This window comes from Magnolia sinica, chromosome 12, assembly GCF_029962835.1.
Source record: "Magnolia sinica isolate HGM2019 chromosome 12, MsV1, whole genome shotgun sequence".
NCBI lineage: Eukaryota > Viridiplantae > Streptophyta > Magnoliopsida > Magnoliales > Magnoliaceae > Magnolia > Magnolia sinica.
The window spans coordinates 45,212,103-45,239,083 of NC_080584.1; the positions used below are offsets into that span (position 1 = coordinate 45,212,103).

The window sequence follows — 26,981 nt, forward strand, 5'->3', positions numbered from 1 at the left end:
TCTTTTAATGCCAAGACGCCAGTAGCATCGCTACTAGTCAGGAGTAGGTCGTCAACATATACGAGAACAATGGCAATGCCGCGATCAGTGGTGCGCAAAAATAAGAATGGGTCATGACCACTTTGAGTACAGCCAGCACCCATAACAACATCATGAAAGCGTTGGAAGTATGCCTGAGGTGTCTATTTGAGGTCATACATAGCTTTCTTTAGGCGACATAGCTTATTGGCAGGGATTAAAGAGGCAGGAGAAGGTTTCAAATATATTCTCTTGGAGGTCTCCATGAAGAAAAACATTTTTCACATCCATCTGAGCGAGTGGCCAAGAACGAAGGGATGATATTGTCAGAAGAGTACGAATAATTTTCATCTTGGCCACAGGAGCGAATGTCTCATCATAATCAATTCCATGTTCCTGTTTGTATCCCTGAGGGACAAGCCGAGCCTTGTATCGATCTAATTATCCGTCAGATTTGAGCTTAACAGAATAAATCCATTTACTACCAATTAACTGTTGATTAGTGGGTCGAGTGACAATGTCACACGTATGATTATCATCTAATGCTACAAGTTCTTCTGCCATAGACTTCTTCCAACAATCATAAGTGGCTGCCTGAGGGTATGAAGTAGGAATAGATACAGTATCCAGAGTAGCTTTCATGGCAGAGAGAGTATATCAAGCGATCAGGTTGTCGATGTACACGAGCGAAACGGCGTATCAAGGTGGGTGCTGGATCGACAACAGGTACAGTAGGGAGAGTAATAGGTGGTGGATCTGTACGTGTTCATCGTGAGTAAACCTGTAACGAACGAGGGAGAGTACTCGAAGCAAAAGGAATGTCGGGAAAAGTGGTAAGACCAAGAGAGTTTGGTGCGTGCGGAGGAGGAACAGATGAATGAAAGGCAATATGCTCAAGAAAAATCACATGTCGTTATACCTTGTTTTCCATATATCTGAAGTGAGGTAAACCACGCCGAGGAAGGAGGTACCTTGCAGCAGAAGAGTTGGTCACAGCGACAGTAACAGAACAGCAACAACAATAGCAACAATAAGAGCAACAACAATAGAAAGGGGCTGTGATGGAGGGAGGCGGTCGGACGGGCTGGGTGTGGTTGCAGGAGTGGTCGGACGCAGTAGCAGGGGTGGTTAGACGGGGCTGTGTGACGCGGCAAGGGCTGGATCTGTCAGGAGGTGGTGCCGGTGACGAAAGAGGTGCTGAATCAGGATCGGTATGGCTTTAATACCATGAAAACAAAGAGAAGACAATTGGTTTTCTTGTATTTGAGACAACCCTAAAGGGTTGAATATATAGAGATCTACAGTCATCTATACAAGGTAAATGATAAAAACAAAATTATCTATTTATGGAAATTAGCTATACATCATCTATCTATGGAAAGTAGCTATATAAGGCATGTGGCTTGTCTAACAGTATATCCCTCATAGGGGGAACTCATCCGATAGATCATTAGGAAAGACATCATGAAACTCATCCACTACCGGAATGGCCTCAGTGGGTAACTCTACACTAGCCTCTAGTGCACTCTCTCTAACTACAAGGCCGTACATGTCGTACCACTCAAAATAGTGGTCCATGTCTACCAACAAATCTAGAAAACCTTTCGGGTCCAAGTGGCCATCAAACATAGGGGCATCTACTCTAAATCCTTTGAGAAGTTGCGCATCGGGGTCATAGTAGTCTTGATGTCCCTCACAGGGTGGGTGCACCATAACTGATTCCTTGGTCACCTTCATTCCTTGTTCTATCCTCCTGACCACCTGCCTAAGATTGGGCATCTTCCCCAATGGTGGGGTTTGCCCTGGCGGAGGCCTCTAATTGGGTAATGCGCACATCATGCTGTTCAAAGCATTGGTCCATACATTGTTCCAAGCGCCTACCCAAAGACCCAAATTGTTGGGTTAGCTTATTCATTGACTCTTGCAATTGCTCCATGTTTAGTGTAGGGTGCAAGCCAAAACCACGACCTGTACATGTAGGCCTACAACTACTAACTCAAGGACCTAATATGACTAGATGCGCCTAGATGGGGCTAAATGCTCCTATAGGACTCTATATGGATGAAACAACACAATACTACTCAATTTCCAGCAACCTATCTACCCAAAGAATCTATCAACAGAAAATCCAGCAAAGAGATATGGGGATTTTCTAATAGCAGAAAATTCAACAGCTTGTATTAGGAATTATGGACCTCTAAACAACTCTATATGATGATACTTGATGCATAATGGACACAAATAAACTAAACCCTAAACATGCAATGCATTCCCTTACAAGAACCCTAAGCTCTGATACTAAATTTGATGTAGGACATGGAAATTAAACATGATATGCAAAAAAAATTCAGGCTTATGATCATACTAAATTAGAAACAATCACACAAAATTCCACACCCCACATAAAGTCAAGCACTCAATCAAGGGGAATCTATGCGGGTCCAGGCGTACACATGTTAGGGCTGAATCAAAGGAGAGTAAATTCATCCACACATGCACAAAAATATTTCCCCAATCCAAGGGATTCACGGATTCCAATACGGGGAACCCTAGGGTTTAAAAAGGGCATAGAATTAAAGATTTAGGACAATCTAGGGTTAGGGTTAGGGAAATAAGGTGAGAGAGGAGCAAAAGAGAGGAAAGAGAGAACTTGGAATCGATTCCGCACGTGTGGACAACTAACCCGCCGGACGCATGTGCGCTGGTGGTGGCCCGCACGTGTGTGGGGCTCGCAAATCAGAAAAAGGTCAGCTTGGCACTGGTCGGCCAAGGGTGGGCCACCTTCCATCCAAGTTTCAAGCCAAACGGATGATCGGTTTGATCACAGTGCTCCGCTGAAGTTTCGGTCCTCTTGCAGGGCCAGATTTCGAAATTCTGCTGTAGGGGGGAAATTGTCCCCGGACGTCGTCATCGATCCAGATCGATGGTGGGGCCCTCCTTCTCCTTGCGTATGTGCGTAGGGGAGGCGTGCGTGTGCGCGTGATGTCCCCATCAGAATTGTACTCACTCCCAATAGCACGTCAAAACACAATTGTGATACTATATAGCATGTGAGTTAACTACGCCCACAACTGATAACAGAGGCCTAATAAAAGAAGAAACAATGAATGAAAAAGGAAATCTCCAATGCCTATAGAAATCTTCCAAGTTAGGTTGGGTTGAGTATATTGTTAAACTGTTTGTGTCCGTCTTAGTTACATTGTCCTTTAACTAGTGTTGCTCCTTTGTATCGCAGTTTGAACTTGTGCCCTGCTTCTTCTTCCTACTGGGTTATACTTGAAACCATTTTGAAACAGACACATCATAGCTCCTGCACCTTACTCTTCCTTCTCACATGTGACATTCTTGTATGGCTATTTTGGCCATGTAAATTGTGGGACTCATTGTGGATGGAGCGTATCTCGAAATCACATGTCCAACTAATCCTAACCATCCAATGGATGGTTGAAAGTAAAATAGTGACTGGTTCAAATTCTGAGGGCAAAATCAGGTGGTTACTATCGTTTTCTCAGTTGAATTTTTGGGTTATGCTCCATCCACAATTGGGCCTTTTATTTAGACAGTGTGGATTGCCATACAGCTATGCCATATGTATGATGGAAGACTTGCAAGTACCTTATACAATGTTGGTGAACTATCTTATGGGTCTTGCCCAAGCACAGATATAGGTGGAGGTTTGCCAGCCACCCTGGGACTCCTCTCCATGTACTTTGCCTGCATCACACTTGCCAATGTGGCACACTTGTAGGATGTGTGAGGCATCCATTAAGGGGGCCCCACTACAAAGTTCAGTTCTATGTTTGGCTGGCCACTTTTTATAAGATGAATTTTTACATTGACACTCAAAAAATATTGTAAGAGAACCAAAAGAAAAAAAAAAAAGGAAAAAAAAGGGAACAACATGATCCAAATGATGATAGAATTAGTTCTGGAAAATGCATTCTCAAAACAGCATTTCCCTATAATGGAGTTTTCTGAAACTAATTTCTGAACTATCATCCAAACATAGCCTAAGTTGTTTAGTTATTATTATCTTTTGCTTTTTTGTATATATATATATTTTTTACGTATGAATAATTTCATTTTCTGATAGAATATTAAAAAATAATTACTATTTCTTGGTATTCTTGTACATCTAAATATGATGAACTATTAAAATATGATTTGTATTATTATTATTATTTTTTGTTGGTGAATCCGACTGTTAATGCCATCATATCTTACACCCTGAATCCGCCTGTGTCTGACACTGACACACGTCCCATGTCCAAGTTACATGGCTTAAAGCTGATAACAGGCTGTTCTGAACCTACATTCTAATTTTCATCTATACAGTGATAGAGTTGTCATTCCAGAGTTTTAAACATGGGATGGCTGGGAAATATATATTGGTTTGTCTCGTAAATGATTATTTATCAAATGCATAAAGAGATATTTTAGTCACCTTTATACACACACACACACACACACACACACACACACACACACAAGTTTCGCGTAACTTAGGAGTTGGAGTGGCGATGGACTGACATGCTTGGAGCACTTTTGCATCTATGGGATTATTGACTTTGATATGTACTTCTGATTCAGTTACAGGCTTGCACGAATCTTACTGCAATGTATTGCATGCTGCTGATTTTAGGAGTCATAGCCCACCACTACCACGGCATCTTTTGTTGTATCAGCAAGGTTCCGCCCTAATGGAGGAAAAGGCAACTGTTCTTTTGCCCGATACTTCTCCCAATGTGTCACCTCAACCCTTTATTCCTCTTCTAGCACCTTCACCACTTGCATCTTTTAAGAATAATACTATACCAAGGTTATCAGGTATGGTGTGTATATAGCTAAATCATATCTTGTAAACTCGAATAATCATAGGGTCCTTGCCCTTAGCTAATGTTCAGTTTGCTGAGGCCCCCAATTACATACATGTGGGGTTTGGTGGTACCCATTGCTTTGATGGGCCTCACCATGGATGAAGGATGCATAAAAAAATGTTCCAGATTTGAAGATCCTCTTAAACCTTCGTCTGTTGGCCTACAAGTAGATAGATATTTCAGGAGAAGAAACCACAACGTTCCACATTCAATTGCTAAATGGCCTAGGATTGAAGGGTTAGGATTGATCTTCCAATCTGGTCAAATTTTGGGGTCTCCTACGAATGGTGGGGCGCATCAGACCCACTGGCTGGATCATCAATGCATGGGTCACACGTGTATGGAACAGGAGACTCAGAAAACTGTATATTTGCTGAATCTTTGGATCCTATGATTCGTTGTAAGTCCAATTGAATTTATTCAGTCAGTGCCGCTTTCTTTCTTGCAGGACTTTGTACATTAAATTTTTCTGCTGTTGAAACTATGATGAGCACGACAGCAGTTGACTGCTGGGCTTTCTTTGCTCCTTTTCTGGCCAATGTAATTTGCTGCCCGCAGTTGCATGCCACTCTTGTGATTCTCATTGGGCAATCCAGTAAAGATACTGGGACCCTTGCTTTGGACGTGGATCAGGCCAAACACTGCCTGGCGGATGTGCAGAAGATTCTGGCAGGCCAGGGAGCAAATGAACGTCTTCAGAGGATTTGCTCAATTCATCCATCGAACCTCACAGAAGGCTCTTGTCCTGTCAAAGATGTTAATGAGTTTGAGAGTGTTGTGGATTCATCTAAGCTTTTGGCTGCCTGCGAGAAAGTCGATCCTGTGAATGAGTGTTGTAGCCAAATTTGCCAGAATGCTATATTTGAAGCTGCAAGAGAAATCGCTTTGAAAGATGGTGGTCTCTCAGGCATGAGTGGTATCCGTGTATTGCCTGGGTACTCATCTAGACTTGATGATTGTAAAAGCATTGTCCTGAGATGGCTTGCAAGTAGACTCGATTCACTTTCTGCGAAGCAATTCCTTAGGCGGATTTCTAATTGCAACTTGAATAAAGGTATGTTTGAAACTCTTATGCAGTCCGTTGTAAGGGGGAAAAAGAAAAAAGAAAAAAAGAAAAAGAAAAAGAAAAAAAGAAACTGGATAACTTTGCTTCATTCCTGCATGATGACTTCTCAATTGTGCTAGTAGCTGCAATTCAATGCGGGAAGAGATTCTTGGTCACGGGATTGATTATAATCATTTTCAAATGCCATTTGAGGTCCTAAAGATGCTATGTTGGGTAAAAACTGAGATGTTCTTCGAACTCCAGATATCATACTCCTACTAGCTACTGCAATGAGGAGCCAGATACTTTTATTGGTTTATTTTCAGTTCTCTCCTGCAGAGCTTTTCTCTAGGAGTTTGGAGCTTGACCAAATCATGAATCATGCTCAATAGTTCTGGGAATATATCTCGCTGAACTTATAAATGAATTTTGATGGATTTTGGATGCCATTCTTGAATAATTTGCATTGCTGGCAAAACATTTTTTTAAAAAAAATAATAAAATAAAATAAAATTAAAATTAAAATAAAAATTAAATTAAATTTCATTACCATCGGAGTATGTACCTTTTTAAATCGTCAAGAGGTCGGGTCCAGTGTGCTTCCAATACCATTTAGCAAATGGTTATCAATGCTAGACTCAATTACTCATGAGATTGATGTGTCGATGTATCTGGACTGACCAATATATTGGACCACCTCAAGGAGGGGCCATTGGTAAGTGATGTGCTGTTTCTTACCATTTTCGACCTATAGACTTATTTCTAGACTGATACCCTGACCCTTCTTGAGCATCCAAAAATGGGTGGCGGTCTGATGGATCATATAATTATGAATTTCTGATTGGCACAATGTTTTGGCTTTGTTTCTTCCAAGAAGTGGTCTACTAATTGGATGGTCTGGATCAGTTGCTGAAGCATATCAATCAAGGGTTTGCTGGGTTAATACCATTTACTAAACGGAGTAGCATGCAATTGGATCCTAAATCAATCATCAGAAGCTTTTTTCCCAAAGTTGTGGATTTCATGGTCAATAATCATGATTTCAGGATCAACAATAAGAAATCTTTGGTCAGTATTTCAATAATCATGAATAGGAGCTCTAAGAATCACAGTGCTAGTGTATGACTTTTTCCACATTCCCCTTTGCTTTCCCATATTAGGCATCCTGATGTAGGACCGATACATGAACTAAGTAACATGTAAGATCAAATAGCCGAATTAAGATATTTAACAAAAAAACACAAACATCATTATAATCATCACAAATATCATGAAAATCAAAAGAAACCATGCATAATCCTAACCTAAGCTATTAACATCGTAACTCAATATCATTAAATAAAAAAGAAACTAAGATGTAATGGATGTAGGGACATCCAAGTAGCATAGGATATAGTCTATTTCAAAATAGGAAACCTAATACAACCTAGGGTGAAAGTTAGGGTTTGGATAATTTGGGAAAGTAGGAAAATTAGAAATTTTAGGTTTCGGGGAAGGAATAAAGGGGTTTTGATATAATGATGGTGGGAAACCAAAATGAGTATGTGGGATTCACACGTGTGGCGTGAGAGAATGGGTTTAGGTCGGTTAGGGTTTGGATTGTGGATGGGTATGGGAGAAGACGATGATTTGTAATGGAGAGAATGAAGAACCTGAAGAAAATATCAGGATGGGGAAGGAAAAAGAAGATGGTGTGGGGATTGATGGATACCTTGCACCTCTGTTGATGAAGATTAGCCTCGTACCAATCTTCCTTCCAAATTGCATGAAAGTATCTTCAAATCGCATGAAGATGGGAGAAGAAAGCAAGAGGTTTTTTTTTTTTTTTTTTAAATTTTTTTTTATAATTACGAAATTCAATGGGAGAGAGGTCACATGCCCTCTTTTTTATAAATCCAAGAAGTTTCAAAAATTATAAAAACCCCCGTCTTGTGAAATTTGACGAAAATAGCCCTAGTCTAAATAAAATCAACTAAAACACTTATAATGTGTCCAAATATAAAATAATAAAAGACTAAATACTAAAATATGATAAATTCTAAAATTGATGTGGACGATCAACGATCAATGGCCCGATCATGTGATCCATGCAATCCAATGGCCCAATCGTCATGTCTCTTTGATCTAACGGTCTGGATACTCCATAAAGCAGCCCATGTGCATTTTCCCGGTGTGGGGTCTTCCAGATGCTCGCACATGCACATGGGGTCTTCAGCACGATCACGGGTACTCGCCTGGCCACATGAAAATCTGCGCGGCCCGCCTCCTCCTCTGATACGTACATAAGGGTATACATGACGTGATGTCCTCATCACATCCTTTTTGGAAGAGAAAGTTATTCTAGCCTTACCATATTAGGCATCTCTGCTTAGTGACCGTCCTTTTATCCTTTTCCTATGTCTACCATTGGCGTTTGACTATTATCATTCCAAATCTGGTGATTGCAATAGCATGTCATTAGCTTCCCTCAAAATTTCTGGGTTTTGTCTTTTTCATTGTCTGTTGATAAAATTCCATAAGTAGACCAAGGATTGGTTTTAGTGTGAAATCTGCGTTGGGATTGAAAGTGGTGCTACTCATTCCAAATCAGTTGGAATCATTCTAACTATCACAATATGCCTGTTTTGGGCTGCTGACTTGTTTCATTCTCCATGGATATGGAGTCGAGTTGGCCAAGTTAACTTGGTACCAGACTATATTTAAAAGCATGACACGGTTTTATTCTCCTTGCTATAAGTTACATTCTACCCCATGGGAGGAATCATCAGCTTGAGATCTTATCATATTATTTAAAACTCCTTACAGTTGACAACCATTGTTTCTCATCATCATTTCCCTCTTGCTGTTCCTGTGTTTTCTGTGTCATCGTTGAGTCAATAGTCATTTTCTCCAAATTGGGAACATATGCATGGTCAACGAGTTTTTGGGCAAATTTTCAGCACCATCTTCTGTGAACGCTGATGTAACTAGTTTCTTAGCACCTTTCAGTCACAATATCCAAAAGTTAAGTCTTCATACACATCCAATTTTGCTTAAGGATTTACCATTCCAATCATTCACAGATGCCCTCAGCTGCAATGCATAATGCATATCAGCATCTTTTTCTCCCATTGAATATTCATTGGGTTTTTTTCTTTGTGCCCATCTCTTAGCATAAAAAATCCTTTAATTGGTGGGTAGGATCACCCGTGAGCATGGTATCCAAAAATGGTTATGTAACGGTAACAGTGGGTACAGTTACATGTTACAGGGCCGTGACGCCTGTTATGGTTTTTCTTCGTAACAGCCGTTGTGGCCGTTACATTTTTTTTAAAAAAATCTGGCCATTACGGCATGGCCATCATAATGGTAATGATGGCAGCCATTATGGCCACTAATAGTGTTATTGAGTACCTTGCCTGTGAGTGTGATTTTCACGGAATGGCCCATCTGAAGGAGTGCCAGACAGATAAACGGTTCAGTTTTCGTAAATGTATGTGGCATGTACAATCATAGAGTGCTTGATAACTAAATTAGATATAAGTAATAGCACATGATACTTTTCCATATATACGGAGACATACATGCATGATGTATAGCCGAGACAAGGCTATGATGAAGATTATACAATGCTCAAAGCAACAATATCTACTGTACACCTAGGTTTCCAGTTTGCACCAGTGAGGCCCATGGTTCAATGATCCAAACAAATGATTTGATGGTCCTAGTATGGATAGCTCATACACCAAAATTCTCACAAATCAAATGGGGAAGTCTTAACTCTTCTATTACTGGCCAACAAATGGATGGTTAGGAAACAAAGGTCCACATACAATATAAAAAGAAATGAAGCCAAAGGTTTTTTGATGTCTAGGATCTTCCAGTCTGGGAGATTTTTAGTGCGTGGGGCATCGATGTTGGGGCCATAATATAAATGGTTGGCATCATTCAACTATGGGTTCTACGTGTAGAAACTTAAAATCCAAGCTCTTGTAAAATTTATAGTTTGGGCATTCTATATTTCTTCCCACTTCTATACGTATGATTGTGGTTGTCTTCATTGCATTCCAAACAAAAAAGATTTTGGTTGTCTTGTGTGTAGTGAACAGTTTTCTTCTTTGTAATGTTTCTGAGGGCATGTTTCGGAGCATAGATTCATGTTTGGGATGAACAAATTTTCCAAGAAAAGAAAAACACTTGACTTATTTTGGATTCTTTGGAAGAGTAGAGAGGTGTGGAATATCTTCCATGGGTCCTCTGTTTTTTTCCTCGAGTGGTATGAACCCTCATTTTCAAAGATAATTGTATAAAAAAATTTCACACCTTGTACCAAAATTATTCTCTCAAAGATTCTATTTTGTTTCCCAGAGGTTCTATTTGAGTGAAGCCAATTGGTGCAGCTGACCCCCATAGCATGTGTGCCAAAGGAGAGCATAAGATACCCCACTTGATCACACATGACTAGAGGCCTTTATATATATGTCAACCATATGGATTGTGGGACCCAAAGGTCCGTATGGTTGTCAGTTATCAGTTTATATTCCCCAGCAGGAACTTGATTCTGATAGGATCCAGGTCCTGGATGTCAAATACAGTACCCAGTCTTGGTAGCAACTGATCAGACAGGACTGGGGCCTGATTTGTCCAGGTATGGGTTCACCTGAATCCGACTTGAACCCAACCCATTGACAGTCCTATTTCCAGAAATTTTGTTCAATTCAGTTTTAGTTGCATCACCTACGCGCATAGTGGATTCCACACGGGGAGGATGATGATGACTGGTACATCCATCCATCTAGTCGGTCTTAACTTTGGATGGCTTGCAGTTCAAAAACCCAAAGCTCGAACATGATCCCGGCCACCAGATATTCTTTATCTTCAAAATTTTAGATTATCCAAGAAAATGTTTCCAAAACAATATAATGGAAACGGCTGCTTGCTTCTAAAATTTTGCTTCCTCTCAAACAGGAGGGAACGCTTTTCTTTTCACCTTCTAGTCTTCTACTAACATTTCTTTACAACAACCAAACAGGCCATAAAGTTTTCTCAATGTTTGTTAATTGTGCCATATCTTCTTTTCCTTTTTTGTGCTGTTTTCTCTGTATTTCCTATTTTTTCTGTCATATTACCCTAAATAAACAATTAATACCCCCTAAATCTGGTGTCATTGATCTTATGGTTTTTGAGATGCAGCTTGTCCACTGGTTTTCCCTGACACTAAAAATGTTTCGAAATACTGTCGGAATGGGATCCGTAACAAGACAATTTGCTGCTATGCTATGGAGAATTACATATCTCACCTACAAAAGCAGAGTTTCATAACCAATTTGCAAGCTTTGGATTGTGCTGCATCGCTTGGTTTGCAGTTGCAGGCAGTGAATATTACCAAAAATGTTTATGGCCTATGTCATATAAGCCTCAAGGATTTTTCTCTCCAAGGTTAGTTATATATTATGCATCCTTCTCCCCTCAGCAAGAAAAATGGTTCTTGGATTTTTCTATATGAAGCCATTACATGGATTGCATAGTGTTCTGCACCTTTGAATTACTTAAATAGCATGGATGATATTGATATGTGGTGTTTTTATTGTTTGGCTGCGATGGAATCTACAACTGGCTCATCAGTTGGATCGCAAGGTAATGTTGGTATTCATATCCTTTATCATGTACAGTTATGGTCTGAAAGAAGAATTATATGATCGCCAACCTGATGATATGTTCAGCATACTCTGGTTTTCAATCTGTCCAAGTGGGACCAATTATTCAGTAGGCCAGAGCATGGATCCCTTGGTCTCTATCATGAATAGACCATGCCCTGATAACCTCCTCTATAGGACAATTCTAACCCATCAATTTGTGGCCTGTGAGTATATGGTCAAGAAGAGAATCCAGACAAGGTCCACATTCAACTGAAAAAAGGCCCAAAATTGGTTGCTAGGATATTCAAATATGGGAGCATAGTGACAAATCTTGTTATCAGCAATTTCCCAGCATGTGAATTTCTCGGGTGATTTTCAGATTTTGGCTTTTTCTCACGATATTATTGATATCTCGCTGAAAATAAATATTTTAAAGTATCTATTATAAATTAAGAAATAATTTTGAAATTTTACGATATGGGTAAATGGATTAATTTGAACTTATAAATATTTATTTCATTAGAAACCCAGTAATTTCTTGATAAATTTGTGAAAAATTAAAAACCAACAAGATTTTGAAAATCTCACAACATTCTCATGACAATATCATTTCATGAATTTCATGAAAATGTCACGATATTTGTCACAATGTATGGGAGACTCTCGTGGATGGCTCCGTCCACAGTGGGTCCTAATGTACCAATTGTCTGGATTGTAGAACTATGGGGTGCACGTGCACAAACTGAAAACCTGAGTACATCGTGCATATTCTTAGGATGAGGATCCTATATTTCCTCATTCTTAAATGTTTTCTTTGCCTTTATGAAAGTCTCAATACAAGTGCCTCTTGTTCTTGTACATGTTCCATGATTTTAAAAATTACATCCTGAAAAGCTTAGATTTGTAAAATTTATGGGTGAAACCATGTACGTAAAAAGCATGAATATATGCTTGCAGAAACTGTGTGTCAAGCTTTGTTCCGTACAAAAAAAAAAAAAAAAAAAAAAAAAAGAAGAAGAAGAAGAAGAAGAAGAAGAGGAAAGAAAAATAGAGGTTCTTAGTTTACATTTGGCACCATGAAAAAGTTCCTTTATGTGGTACTGATTTTTATTGGTGCCTTCCATTTTTGTACCAGAATCTGGATGCCTCCTGCCAAGCTTGCCTTCAGATGCAACATTTGACCAATCTTCAGGAATCAGCTTCACTTGTGACCTGAACGACAACATAGCAGCTCCTTGGCCATCTGCATCTCAACAAGTCACTGTATCTTCCTGCAATAAGAGTATGTCCCTAATCACTGATAAAAGGAAGTCCCAAGTGATGAATTCTATTCCTATGTGCTATAACCATTGGGTGCCATTGGTGGTCCTTCCACTCTTAATACAAGAAGGCAGTCATTTCAGAAATCCTGACAGCACCTTGGAGGTTCACTGAATGGGTTTTTCCCATTAAATGACTTCCAAATTTCCATCGACCTCTGTTTCTACATAACAAGAGATGAGGTGAATGACAATTTCTCTGAGCAGCCACATTTCCTTGGGGAAATGTTTCTATTCCCTATGGCACCCCGTTATTTTCCTACCTTTACTCACAAGGACTTCATTTGCTCAGAACACATTCCCATTATCAGAATAATCTGATTCTCCTCGTTATTCATGACCATAAATGTGAAAGGTTTATCAATGTTGACTAATGTGTTACAATGTTCAGGCATCCCTTGCATTCACTTCATGGTAGTATCTTAGCATGGTTAATAGTGCAGGTTAGTTTCAATAAGGAAGCGTTAGAGTTTTAAACTACTGTTATCATTTTATTTAAACTAGATATATTCAATATTTGAATGCTAAATAATTACATCCGTAATATGAATTTTTTTTTTTTTTTTCTTTTTAAATGGAGAATGGTATGACAGCCTTATCACTGACATCTTTATAGGTATCTTGATCCCTAACAACTATGTTTGATGTTATGTTTATTTTAGGGCTTCTTAAAATACTTACCATTCACTGAAAGTGATGTTTTTAACAGCATTTCCTCATATGGTTACTGACATTGCATAATTGTTCAAAACATGTTTAAATATTCTGTGTTAGAGATTGAGTAGTATTAGATGGACATTGTGGACTTGTTCAGGAAGGAGGCATACGGAGCTGCACTAAAATCAGTTTGGTTTCATGCCAAGGAGGCCAGTGAAAATGCTTTCCCACTAGACAGTTGATGGAGAAATATAGGGAGAGGAGAAAGGATCCCCACATGGTCTTTTTTTTTTTTTTTTTTGAAAGATGAGAAGATTTATTACAATTGAAAAAAAAAAAAAAAACCCAGAGAACAGAACAAAAGGAAGAAAGAAAAAAACAAAACCTAACAGAACCTATACAACAGACTTGAAAAAAAAAAAAAAAGAAGAAGAAGAAGAGAAAAGGTCACCTATAAACAGACTCGGAAGATAAATACAGAAAGAGTGAGAGCGAAACAACAGCCAAACCCAAGTCCGGAGCCGCCCCCAACCCAAAACCCTTAGAAAATCCAGAAGAAGAGAACTTTATGGAGCCCAATCCCTGAATAGCATCAGGACTCTAGAAAAGATGCCTGTCGAAGAAACGCTTCTACTCCTAAAACATCAGTTGTTTCGCTCAGCCCATATAGCCCAGACAACAGCAAACAAAATGGCTCTCCATTTCCTCTTTTCAATGACTCCTCCAGAATCTCCATGCCACGAGCAGAAAAGATGGTCCACGGAATTGGGCATCACCCACGAGATTCCTGCCAATCTAAGGACACTCAACCAATTATCAATAGCAAACTGGCAATGTATGAGGAGATGGTCTGTAGTCTCCTCGTTATTGAAGCAAAGAAGGCAGACGTTGGGAAGTGTCATACCTCGTTCCTTCAAATTGTCGATGGTGAAGATTCGGTTCCTTCCTAGAAGCCATCCAAAAGCTGATACTTTAGGAGGGACTTCATATGTCCAGGTACTGATAGTAAGACTTTACCGAGAAGAAGCCGGAGGTAGATAAGGACCATTGTAAAGAGTCCTCCTCAAGAATGGCTGGCATATACTCCTGCAAATGAGATAGGAGACTCGTAAGATTTTCAAATTCAATATCCAAAAGATTTCTTTTAAACAAAGGTAAAAAGATTCCTATACTCTCATTACTTTCAAAATGGTCTCCTACATACACATTAGGGGGTGATAGAGAAAATATTAGGGTAGCTTTCAGCCAATGTGGGGGACCCACACCAGTTGTCAGGCCAGAACCTGATCCTGTTCCCATTCCCTAAAGAGAAGGATATCTTATCAAAGATCTCAGGGGCCAATTTCACCATGCTTTTCCAAATGAAAGATGCTCTATACAAAGAAGACTCTTTAGTTCTCCATCCGAAGACGTTGGTTCCATACTTTGCAGCGATAATTTGACGCCATAAACTATCTGTCTCTGCGCCGAATCTCCATACCCACTTACGAAGCAGAGCTTTATTAACAAGCTCTAGATTTCTAACCTCAGCCGAATGGGGTGCAAACCTCCTTCCAATTGAGGAGAGGAAATTTGCCGGACTCGGTGCTTCCTTGCCATAAGAAATTCATGCGCAGCTTATCAATCTTGATAATAATGGATTCTGGGCATTGGAATAGTGAGAGATAGTAAATGGGAAGATTTGAAAGAGATGTCTTTATCAGATTGAGGAGTCCTCTGAGGGATAAAACATTCAGTTTCCAATTTGACAGCTTTCTTTCATTCTTTCCACGATTTTGTCCCATAGAAAAATAGGAGGTTTTCCAACGCGTAAGGGCAAACCCAGGTAAATGGTCGGGAGACAACCTACCTTACGACTAAACGTATCTGCAAGAGTGTTACTTGCCTCTGTTTGGATGTTGACACCAAAAATTTCACTTTTTGACAGGTTGACTTTCATTCCTGAAATTACTTCAAACCAGTAAATGGTCATACTCAAGAAAGTTACCATGATCTCGTCAGCTTCACAAAAGAGCAATGTGTTGTCAGTAAATTGAAGATGGTAGCGTACATAGAGAGTTAATCTGGTGGGTGTTGGAAATAAAGGAGTTTCAAGAGGATATATTGACATGATTAAGGATATCTACGGCTGAGTGGTAACAAATGTGAGGATCATTAATGGAGAGATAAGTGAGCTCCCAATTACTGTAGGCTTGCACCAAGGGTCGGCATTGAGCCCCTACGTTTTCTTATTGGTTATAGGTGAATTAACGAATCATTTGTAGGAAGAGATCCCATAGTGTATGTTATTTGTAGATGACATAGTTTCAATTGAGAAAATGGGGGGGGATAAACACAGCTAGATTTATGGATGGTTCTTTAGAATCTAAAGGATTTAAAATTAGTCAGACTAAAATATACTATATGGAGTGCAATTTTAGTAACAGTAGGAGTGGAAATGAGGAATTAGTTTAGATTGCTGACCAATAACCTTTCCCAAAATATCATTAAAAAACGAAATTTCCCAAATTGACCTCCTTTGATATCTTGGGTAGATAATTCATGAGAGTGCAGCCCATAAAATTCAAGCTAGGTGGAAGAAATGGAGATATGCCTTCAGAGTTTTATGTGATCATTGTGTACCTCTCAAACTGAAAAGGAAATTTTGCAGGATTTCTCTAAGACCACCCGTGGTTTATAAGAAAAAATATTGGGCAGTTAAGGAACATGTACGCAGGATGAGTGTAGCTGACATGAGGATGTTGAGATGGATGAGTGCCAAGATGAGGAGAGATAAAATTAGAAATAAATGCATTCAAGGGTAGGAGTAGCACCAATAGGTAATAAAATGAGGGAAAGTAGACTAAATGGTTTGTTCATGCACAACAGAGTCCAAGAACTATGCTGGTTAGGAGTGAGTTGGTACAAGTTGAAGGCTCTAAAAGCTCAAGGACCAAAAAGACGTGAATGGAGGTAGTAAAAAAAAAAGGGAAGAAGACTTGGTTACTTATGGTCTAACTGGAGTTATGACCCTTGGTAGAGTGGAATGGCTGAACAGGATTCATGTTGCAATCGGTTGGGATAAGTCTTATATGATGATGATGATTGTGGAATTGTTCAGGATCTGATTAAAATTATTTGTTAGAGGTTGAATATTATTATTGCTTCTAAGATTGAACCAACACTTTCTGATTTAGAGTTTACAAAATTAAGGTTTCCTTTCAAAGGTTTTGCTATTGTATGAAAAGCACCTCTTTATACACATTACTGCTTATGTTTGCCTATTTAGTAATTTTGAAGCTACTGAATTAACTGCTCATTGAAAGCAAGCTAGCACCTTTCTCATTGCCAATTAATGGTGACTTCCTTAGCCATTGAGGGTGCTTCTCATGCCTGGCTTGATTTGTTATTACCTTCTTCTCATTAAAGTAATTTCCTCAATTGTCAATAAAGTCTCATTACATGTATAAAATTATCAAACTAGCATGAGAGACTGAAGCATTGTAGTTTCTTCTTTTTGGAGTGATAACTTGTTATTAAAGAATTGAGGTCTCTCTTTTGGCAGTTGGAAAATGGTTTATGATAATATGGATTTATGTTTTTATCTTCCCGTTCCATCCAGTTATCTTAGCTGAATCTGACAGGCTTATAAATCTTCTAAAATTGCAGCGATTAAATTGCCTGCACTTCCAGCTGCAACACCTTCACCGAGTGGTAAGAATGGTAATTTTCTTTGGTTTCCAGGGACATTCTTGTAATTCTGTTTCATTCTTTCATTGGATCAAATGGTTGAGATTCAAGCATACTCTACTGAGTAAGCAGAAGCTCACATGCATTTTAATGTTTTAAAAAAAAAAAAAAACACATGAACCAGAACACCTACTTGGATGATGAAGTCTCAGTCTCATGCTTCGTAAATAATAGAGATAGATTACTCTAGTTTTCATGGAGAACGTGAAGAAGAAGATTGTTTTCTTCAAAAATTAGAGAATATTTTGAAGAAAAGAAAGGAAAGAGATGTTCTTTTCAGGATGGGTGTCTTCCTCCTACGATCCTCTTTTCTTTATCTTCTAAGCCCAACATCCTATATACTACTCATATGATGGGGACATCTCGCGCACACGCACGCCCCCCTTACGCACGTATGCAAGGAGGAGGGCCCCACCATTGATCTGGATCGATGACGACATCCATGTAGGGCTTCCTAATTAGAGGATTGTGCTATGCTTCCTTGGAGTAGACTCGATCAACATGTGGATCCTACCATTGGATATCATGATCGTGGCTCACTACCCTAGATAATCTAGGACTTTGATTTTTTGCTTATTATCGTTATTAGGAACATCATGAACAGTTTAGATTACTTTGATTAGTTGTTATTTTTGTTACTTCGTCTCTAAGTAATAGTGTGCGCACATGGCGCGGCTTTTGGGGTATAGGGTTTTCTTATAAATAGGCAAACCCTTGTAGGTTTTTCCTCATTGAAGTTTATGAATAAATTTCTGCGTTTTTCTTCTTCTCTATCTCTCTGAGTTGAAGGATCTTATTGGGTGCGAAACCCTCCCTTCCTCAAAGGGCTAACTACCATGGTGTAAATCCACAACCATCCAAATCGTCCCCACCTCGTACACCCCACATCCACCATCTTCCACAGCCCTTCATCGTCAGATTTATCCTCTTTTTTTTTTTTTTTAGCATCCAAATCCTCTTATACAGCAAGTTTCCAGATTCTGGCCCACCAGGGGGCCGAAACTTCTGCAAAGCACCGCGCATACACCGTCCAATGAATCGCCGCGAAACTTGGCATGTGAGTGGGCGACCCTTGGCTGACCACACCCTAGTTGTCCCTTTTTGGATTCATGGGCCCCACACACGTGCGGAAAGAATCCCACGCACGTGCGTCTGGGCCGGCTGTTGTCCACACGTGTGGAACGTTCCAGGTTTCTCTCTCTTCTAATCATTTCCTCTCTCGCCTTGAATCCCTAACCCTAACCCTAGATAATCCCAAATTCTAAGTTTTTCCACTTTTGCAATCCCTAGACTTTGCCCGAATTGCAATATGGTGAATCTCTTGAACTAGGGAACAATCCTTTACAAGAGTGGATGAATCTTACACTCCTTTGGGCATTGTTTGATTTATAATTTTATTTGATCCGGCCTTAAACAAGTGTAGGCTCGGACCCCCATAGATTCCCCTTGTTGAATGCTTGACTTTATGTGGGATGTGGAATTGTTGTGATTGTTTCTAAATTAGTATGATCCAAAGCCTGAAATCTTGCATATCATATTTAATTTTCATGTGTTGCATCAAATTTGGTATCAGAGCTTAGGGTTTTCATAGGGGAATGCATTATATGTTTAGGGTTTAGTCTATTCACGTCTATTTTGTATCAAGTCTCATCATATAGGGCTGTTTAGGACCCATCATTCACAACATGGACCGCTGAATTTTCTGTTGTCAGGAAATTCCCAATTTTCATGGCTGAATTTTCTATTAACGAACTATTTGGGCAATTATGTTGCTGGAATTTTAGTAGCGTTGTGTAGTTTCCCTCATATAGAGTCTTATAGGATCATTTAATCCCATTTAGACGCATATAGTGTATTAGAGGGTCTTTGAGTTGAGTGAGTAGTTGTATGCCCACACGTATTGGTCGTGGTTTTGGCTTGCACTCTACACTAAACATGGAGCAATTGCAAGAGTCAATGAACAATATAACCCGGTAGTTTAAGTCTTTGAGTAAGCGCTTGGAACAACGTATTGACCAACGTTTTGAACAGCTTAATGTGCGTGTTACCCAACTAGAAACCACCATTAAGGTGGATGTCCAATCGCAAGCAGGTGGTCAAGAGGATTGACCAAGGAATGGAGGTGGCCAAAGAAACAGTCATGGGCGCGCACCCATGCACCCACCCCGCGAGAGACATCAGGACCATTATGACCCAGATGCGCAACTCCTTAAGGGAGTTAGAGTAGATGCCCCTACGTTTGATGGCCACTTGGACCCTAAAACTTTTTTAGCTTGGCTGGCTGATATGGACCACTATTTTGAGTGGTATGACATGTCGGATGCTCGTCAGGTCTTATTTGCCAAGATGAAGCTTGTGGGCCAAGCAAAGAGGTTTTGGGCTACTGTGGAGCGAAAGAAAGAAAGGTCGAGAGAGCCCCCAATAGTCTATTAAGGAGAAATGAAAGAAACTCTTAAGGAAAAGTACCTCCCTTTCTCTTATCATTTGAGGTTGGTTGAAGAATGGCAGTCTTTTCGACAAGGTTCTATGAGTGTGGCTGAATACATTGAGAAGTTCGAAGAGTACTTGACCTGGTGTGAAGTTGATGAGGATCCCGTGCTCACTCTTACTCGATTCAAGATTGGCCTCCGTTCCGACATTAGAAGAGAGTTACTCGCCAAGGACATAGACATTCTTGAACAGATGTATCAAGTAGTGTTGGAGGTCGAGCAATACCTTAAAGCAAATGTGGGAAGGCAATTTGAGTTTCATGATTTTGGTGCTAAGGCCAACCCTTCTGGGGCTAAGCCTAACGCTGGATACCAAAACAAACCTTCCAGTAGTTCTTAGTCTAGGCCCAAGGATGATAAGGGTAAAGGAATTGTCGGGTCTAACTCGCGCAGAAGTGATGCAACTAGGTGTTTTAGATGTCAGGGGTTTGGTCACTTTGCCTATTAGTGCGGCACGAAAGAGGGCACCAAGGTGCTCCTTATTGATGGACAAGTAGAAGTAGTGCCCCCAGAAAATGAAGGTGAGGAGGAAGAGTATGAGCCAGTAGAGACCCCTAGTGATGAGGAAGAGGGAGCGCAAGAGTTTGCGACCCTGGCAGTTCTGCATTGCACCTTTGCCCAAGCAAAAAATACCGACGATTGGCGCCGCAACACGATCTTCTATACCTATTCAAAGTGTGGTGATAAAAGTTGCAAGATGATCGTGGATAGTGGTAGTTGTGCTAATGTGACATCAACTAGCACTGTGAGCCGTTTGGGCTTGAAGCTCGAAGCCCATCCTCAACCCTATTATATAGTGTCTTAGGTTGATGAAACTTCTATTCCAGTCTCGCACCATTGTCTTGTTCCTATTCAGTTTGGATCATATAACGACACACTTTTGTGTGATGTTGTTCCCATGGATGTTGGCCATATTATTTTGGGTAGGCCTTGGCTCTATGACAGAGATGTCACCATATTTGGTCGTTCAAATGTGTGTACATTCTGGTTAGAGGGCAAGAAAGTCAAGCTAAATCCACTTCCACCCATGAACACGGCTGGAAAGGAGTCCACCACAAAGAGTGGTGTGAGCGGCTCGAAGGAATTAAAGGAGTTGAAGTCCAGGTCTAAGCGTCTCTATATTCTAAATGCCAAAGACTTTGAGCGAGAGACTGAGTCGGACTCGGTGGTGTACGCCTTTGTGGCTAGGGAGAATGCACCAGAGGTTAGTGTAGAGTTACCTACTGAAGCCATTTCGGTAGTGGATGAGTTCTGTGATGTCTTTCCTGCGGATCTACCGAATGAGCTCCCCCCATGAGGGATATACTGCATGCCATTGATTTAGTCCCTGGGGCGACTTTACCAAACCTCCCTCATTACAGAATGAACCCAAAGGAGCATGTAGAGTTGAAAAGACAGATTTGAGCTCCTAGAAAAGGGTTTCATTCGAGAGAGCATGAGCCCATGTGTCGTGCTCGCCCTTCTTACACCTAAGAAGGATGGCATATAGGATGACACATGGAGGATGTGTGTTGATAATAGGGCCATCAACAAAATAACAGTCAAGTATCGGTTTCCCATACCGCGTCTTGATGACATGTTGGATATGATAGCCAACGCTACTATCTTCTCAAAAATTGACCTCAAAAGTGGTTATCACCAAATCCGTTTACGCCTTGGTGATGAGTGGAAGACAGCTTTTAAGACGAATGATGGGCTATACGAGTGGCTAGTCATGCCTTTTGGGCTGACTAATGCCCCAAGTACTTTCATGCGTGTGATGACCCAAGTGTTGAGGCCCTTCATGGGGAAGTTCATGGTCGTCTACTTTGATGATATCTTGATTTATAACATGACCAAGGAACAACACCTCAACCATTTGAGGCAAGTTTGTAGGATCCTTAGAGCCGAGAAATTGTATGCCAACATAAAGAAGTGTGTGTTTATTTCTAGTAGTGTTATCTTCTTAGGTTTTGTTGTGTTAACTAAGGGTATGTCGGCGGATCCCGAGAAGGTCAAAGCCATCGTCAATTGGCCTGAACACCGCAATATTCACGAGGTGCGCAACTTTCATGGCTTGGCCACCTTCTATAGGCAGTTCATTCAAGGTTTGAGTTCCATTATGGCTCCCATCACGGATTGCATAAAAAAAGAGAGTTTCAATGGACGAAGGCTGCCTCGAAAGCCTTCAAGGAGATAAAGGTCAAGATGATCGAAGCTCCAATCACACGACTTTCGGATTTTTCAAAAGTTTTTGAAGTCACATGCGACGCGTTAGGAGTCGGCATAGGAGGAGTACTTAGTCAGGAAGGGCACCCTATCGCCTTTTTTAGTAAGAAACTGAATGAGGCAAAGCAAAAATACTCTACCTATGACAAAAAATTCTATGCGGTAGTACAATCACTGCGCCCCTGGCGTCATAATCTATTGCCGCAAGAATTTGTCTTGTTCTCAGATCACGAAGCCTTGAGATATCTGAACTCTCAGAAGAAATTAAACCCTAGGCACGCCAAGTGGGTCCAATTCCTTCAAGAGTACACTTTTGTGCTTAAGCACAAGGCCGGTGTAGAGAATAAGCCTGCAGGCGCGTCGAGTCATCGAGTCACGTTACTCAATTCCATGAGTGTCGAAGTCACGGGCCTCGAGCGTGTCAGAGAGGATTATTCTGAGTGCCTAGATTTTTGAGTTGTGTACGCGTCGTTGTTAGAGAGTTCGTTAGGAGCTAGCTGTGAGTACTTGATTTTATATGGATATTTGTTTTGTTTAAGAGTGATTGCTTATGCATATCGCGCACCTCCCTCCACGATTTTCTTTTCTGGGAGTTACATTCAGGAGGGGTCCCGGGTCATTTTGGTCGAGATATGACCATTGCCCTAGTGGAGGATAGGTTCTATTGGCCAAGCCTCAAGTGAGACGTGGCCAAAATTATAAGGCAATGTCGTACTTGTCAACTAACAAAGTAGAAAAAGCAAAATACGGGACTATACACACCTTTGCCAGTTCTATTCATCCCTTGGCAAGACATCAGTATAGACCTCGTGCTTAGGCTCCCGAAGACTATTTGGAAATACGATTCCATATTTGTTGTCATGGACCGTTTTTCTAAAATGACCTACTTTATTCCTTGTTCTAAGACCTCCGACGCATCTCATGTTGTCAAGCTGTTCTTTAGTGAGGTCGTCAAACTTCATGGGTTACCAAAAACCATAGTGTCTGACCGTGACGTGCGATTCATGAGTTATTTTTGGAAGACACTATGACAAATGATGAATACTAGGCTCCAATTTTCTTCTGCCTACCACCCTCAGACTGATGGTCAGACTGAGGTGGTCGATAGGAGCCTAGGGAGTTTGCTCAGATGTTTAGTGGGGGAGCATACCAGGATGTGGGACACCACACTACCTATAGCCGAGTTTGCATTTAATAATTTTGTTAGTAGATCCACAGGTTTAAGTCCTTTTGACGTCGTTGCTGGTTATAAACCTAGGAAGCTTATTAATCTCGTCCTTATGTCACTGTCTCATAGGTCATCAAAGTCTGTAGAGTCCTTTGCGCATTACATTCATTCACTGTATCAAGAAATCAAGTGAAAAATCACTACTAGTAATGAACATTACAAACTTTCTGCAGACCAACATAAACGTTTCAAGGAATTCAATGTAAGGGACTCTGTGATGGTCCGTATCAAGCCAGAGCGGTACCCTCAGAGAGCCATTCGTAAATTACACACTCGTAGTGCTGGACCATTCAAAATTATAAAACAAAACGGTCTCAATGTGTATGTGGTAGATCTTCCACTTCCATGGGAATTAGTTCCACATTTAATGTAGAGGATCTAGTTGCATTTCAGGGGACCTCTGATACATTGTTCAACCTTTCACCTAACCATCCTGATTCCCCAGACCTTTTCCTTAATCTATGGCCTCTTCCCAACCCTTCTTCCCAGCCTCTACCTCTCATACCTACCCTTCTCACACTCAGAGAGGAGATAGAGAATATTCTAGACCATCAGATAGTATCAACGTCGGACGGTGGGTTTCAAAAGTACCTGGTTAAGTGGAAGTCACGTCCAGCTTCAGATAGTTCATGGCTTACTAAGGAGGAGCTTCAAGGAGTTAATCCTGATATCTTAGAACAGTTCAGGAGTTTTGTTTCGCCAGTAGCGAAATCTTCGTAGCCGGGGAGAGTTAATGGGGACATCTAGGGCACACGCACCCCCCTACGCACGTACGCAAGGAGGGTCCCACCATCGATCTGGATCGATGATGACATCTATGGAGGGCTTCCTAGTTAGAGGACTGTGTTATGGTTCGTTGGAGTGGACCCTATCAACATGTGGATCCCACCATTGGATCTCATGATCGTGGCCCACTACCCTAGATGATCTAGGACTTTGAGTTTTGCTTATTATCATTATTGGGAACATCATGAACAGTTTAGATTGCTTTGATTAGTTGTTATTTTTGTTACTTCGTATTTAAGTAATAGTGTGCGCACATGGTCCAACTTTTGGGGTATTGGGTTTTCTTATAAATAGGCAACCCCTTGTAGGTTTTTCCTCATTGAAATTTATGAATAAAATTCTGCATTTTTCTTCTTCTCTATCTCTCTGAGTTGAAGGATCTAATTGAGTGTGAAACCCTCCCTTCCTCGAAGGGCTAACTACCGTGGTGCGAAGCCACAACCATCCAAATCGTCCCCACCTCGTACACCCCACATCCACCATCTTCCACAACCCTCCATCGTCAGATTTATCCTTTTTTTGGCACCCAAATCCTCTTATATAGCAGGTTTCCAGATTCTGGCCCACCAGGGGGCCGAAACTTCGGCGGATCACCTCGTACACAGCGTGCAATGAATCACCGCGAAATTTGGCGTGTGAGTGGGCCACCCCTGGCCAACCACACCCAAGTTGTCCATTTTTGGATTCGTGGGCCCCACACATGCAAAGAGAATCCCACACACGTGCGTCTGTGTTGGCTGCTGTCCACACGTGTGGAACGTTCCAAGTTTCTCTCTCTCTTCTAATCCTTTCCTTTCTCGCCTTGAATCCCTAACCTTAACCCTAGATAATTCCAAATTCTAAGTTTTTCCACTTTTGCAAACCCTAGACTTTCCCCGAATTGCAACATGGTGAATCTCTTGAATTGGGGAACAATCCTTTGCAAGAGTGGATGAATCTTACACTCTTTTGGGCATTATTTAGTTTATAATTTTATTTGATCCAGCCCTAAACAAGTGTAGGCTTGGACCCCCATAGATTCCCCTTGTTGAATGCTTGACTTTATGTGGGATGTGGAATTGTTGTAATTGTTTCTAAATTAGTATGATCTAAAGCTTGAAATCTTGCATATCATATTTAATTTTCATGTCATGCATCATCATAGCTTGTCCAATTACCATTTTACAGCAATGCATGGCAGTAGGGAAAATGGATTTCGTTTGCTTCTTACCCTGTTTTGGAAACAAAACTGAAGTGTAACAGGTGGGATTTTCCTTTTCCACAGGTGGCTAATTGGCTACCCATGATGGACTTTTACTTGAAGTACCAATGTAATACCAGTGTTTTGAAAAGCGCCCGTAGTGTAGCTACAACACTACGTAGCATTAGCAAATAGAGTAAATCCCTTGTAGCCTACACTATAGGGGTCATGCCATGTGTAGCACATGTATCGTACACTTAGTTTATGTAGCGTCATCTCATGCATAGCATATGTAGCGTGTGTGTAGTTACACTACGCCTTTTTAAAAAATAAAAAAAAATGGTAATTATATTTTGTATTTTGTACTTAATACTCTCAACCTGTGGGATTTTAAATTCTTTTCATTCATTTGACTTGTGGTTTCAATTAGATATTATTAATTATAGTTTGCTTAAAAAGTTGTTGATGTGATAATAATTTGATTTGGTTTATGTATGTGAATTGGCTTTTGATAAATGATGATTAATAACTTGTTTCAATATGCTTATACTTGAAAAAATGAATAATCTTTTGGGCGCGCGCGCGCACACACACATATATTGTTTTTTCCCTACTATTCATCACTTTTTTTTTTCTATTTTTAAATTAATATTGTGTAGCTTACGCTACACACAATGCTACTTATGCTGCACACTACAGAGGGCTGAACGCTACACAATATGCTACCGCTTTTTAAAACACTACGTAATACTACCAAAAGTACTAACGCATGATAATACTCACCCTCCAAGGCACTTGGTGCAAGTTTCAATTCTGGGCCCCTACTGAATAACTTTTCCATCCTATCAATAAAAAATTAAATAAATAATCAAGGAGAATGTAGATAAGACCAGCCAGATAGTAGGAATCTTGTAGCCTTAATGCTCTGGAATGGCAGATAGACAAGTAAGACGAATGGGCAAGGACACCAATTTTTTTAGCTTTTCATATCTTTAAGTTTCATCTCAGTCATAAAATGATTCCCTTAATCCAACGACTAGCAACAAAGTAGTGTGGTCAAATGCCACATGAGGCTACATCTTTCAAATAGTTTCATATATGGGGAGAAAAATGCCAGATTCATTCGTTGATCCCTAAAGGAATGGCAATCTCTTTTGGGTTAGCATATCTTTTGTAGAGATGGTACTCCAGCTCAACGGTCAGGATGAGCTTGTTGGTATCCCTTGAAAGTCATTATCAATGGCATAAGCAAAGGAAGTGATTTTATCATCATCACTGATTGCAGTCGCTTTTCCTTAGCCAGGCATTGCTCAGTAGCCTTTCACCCTTAACTAGTTTTGGTTTATGAACTTTGATATTCTCATTTAACATTTTCAGAAGTGTTGCAAATACTTTTTGTTCTCTTATCAAGAAAGCCCTAAGCTTTTGATTTTTCTCATTTACCATTTTCAGGAATGTTGCAAATATTTTCTTTTTCTTTTTCAAGCAAGGCCCAAAGCGACGCGATGTTTTAATTTCTAAATATTTGAAAATTTTATATTGGTTAGCAATGGACCTCTAATTGTGATTGGATCCTTTGGAGTTATGAGTCAAGAAACCCAACTCGATAACCATATCGAACCATATAGTGAAAACCTTGAAGGATAGAATTATTTCCTTGGTTGATCATTGGAATGAGTATAAAGGTACAGTATTTGTTTACTTCTCAAGTCTATTTGGGAATATTCTAGAAATATTTTCAAGCTTAACTAGAGAGATCCTGTGGATCCTCTCAAGCCTATGAAAATGTTTTACAACCTAGGAAGCTTCTAAAGTTGTATAGTACAA

The 26,981-nt window shown here is 40.3% G+C and overlaps 1 protein-coding gene across 6 annotated transcripts in view; it reads left to right on the forward strand.

Annotated features, from left to right (window-relative positions):
* The window catches only part of LOC131221294 (uncharacterized GPI-anchored protein At1g61900-like), a 47,420-nt gene that overhangs the window by 12,511 nt on the left and 7,928 nt on the right, over positions 1-26,981 (forward strand). Inside the window, exons 2-8 of one of the 6 annotated variants that reach the window (XR_009159181.1) lie at positions 4,609-4,845; positions 5,344-5,949; positions 11,113-11,358; positions 11,545-11,556; positions 12,694-12,840; positions 13,269-13,320; positions 17,183-17,227. Coding sequence is in view for 5 of the 6 variants with exons in the window: in XM_058216499.1 (XP_058072482.1) it covers positions 4,609-4,845; positions 5,344-5,949; positions 11,113-11,358; positions 11,545-11,556; positions 12,694-12,840; positions 17,183-17,236 (1,302 nt within the window). In the remaining variant the exon portion in view is untranslated. Of the gene's footprint in view, positions 1-4,608; positions 4,846-5,343; positions 5,950-11,112; positions 11,359-11,544; positions 11,557-12,693; positions 12,841-13,268; positions 13,321-17,182; positions 17,237-26,981 lie in introns of those variants that run through there. The other 5 variants (XM_058216503.1, XM_058216500.1, XM_058216499.1 and 2 more) reach the window with 5 other exon arrangements.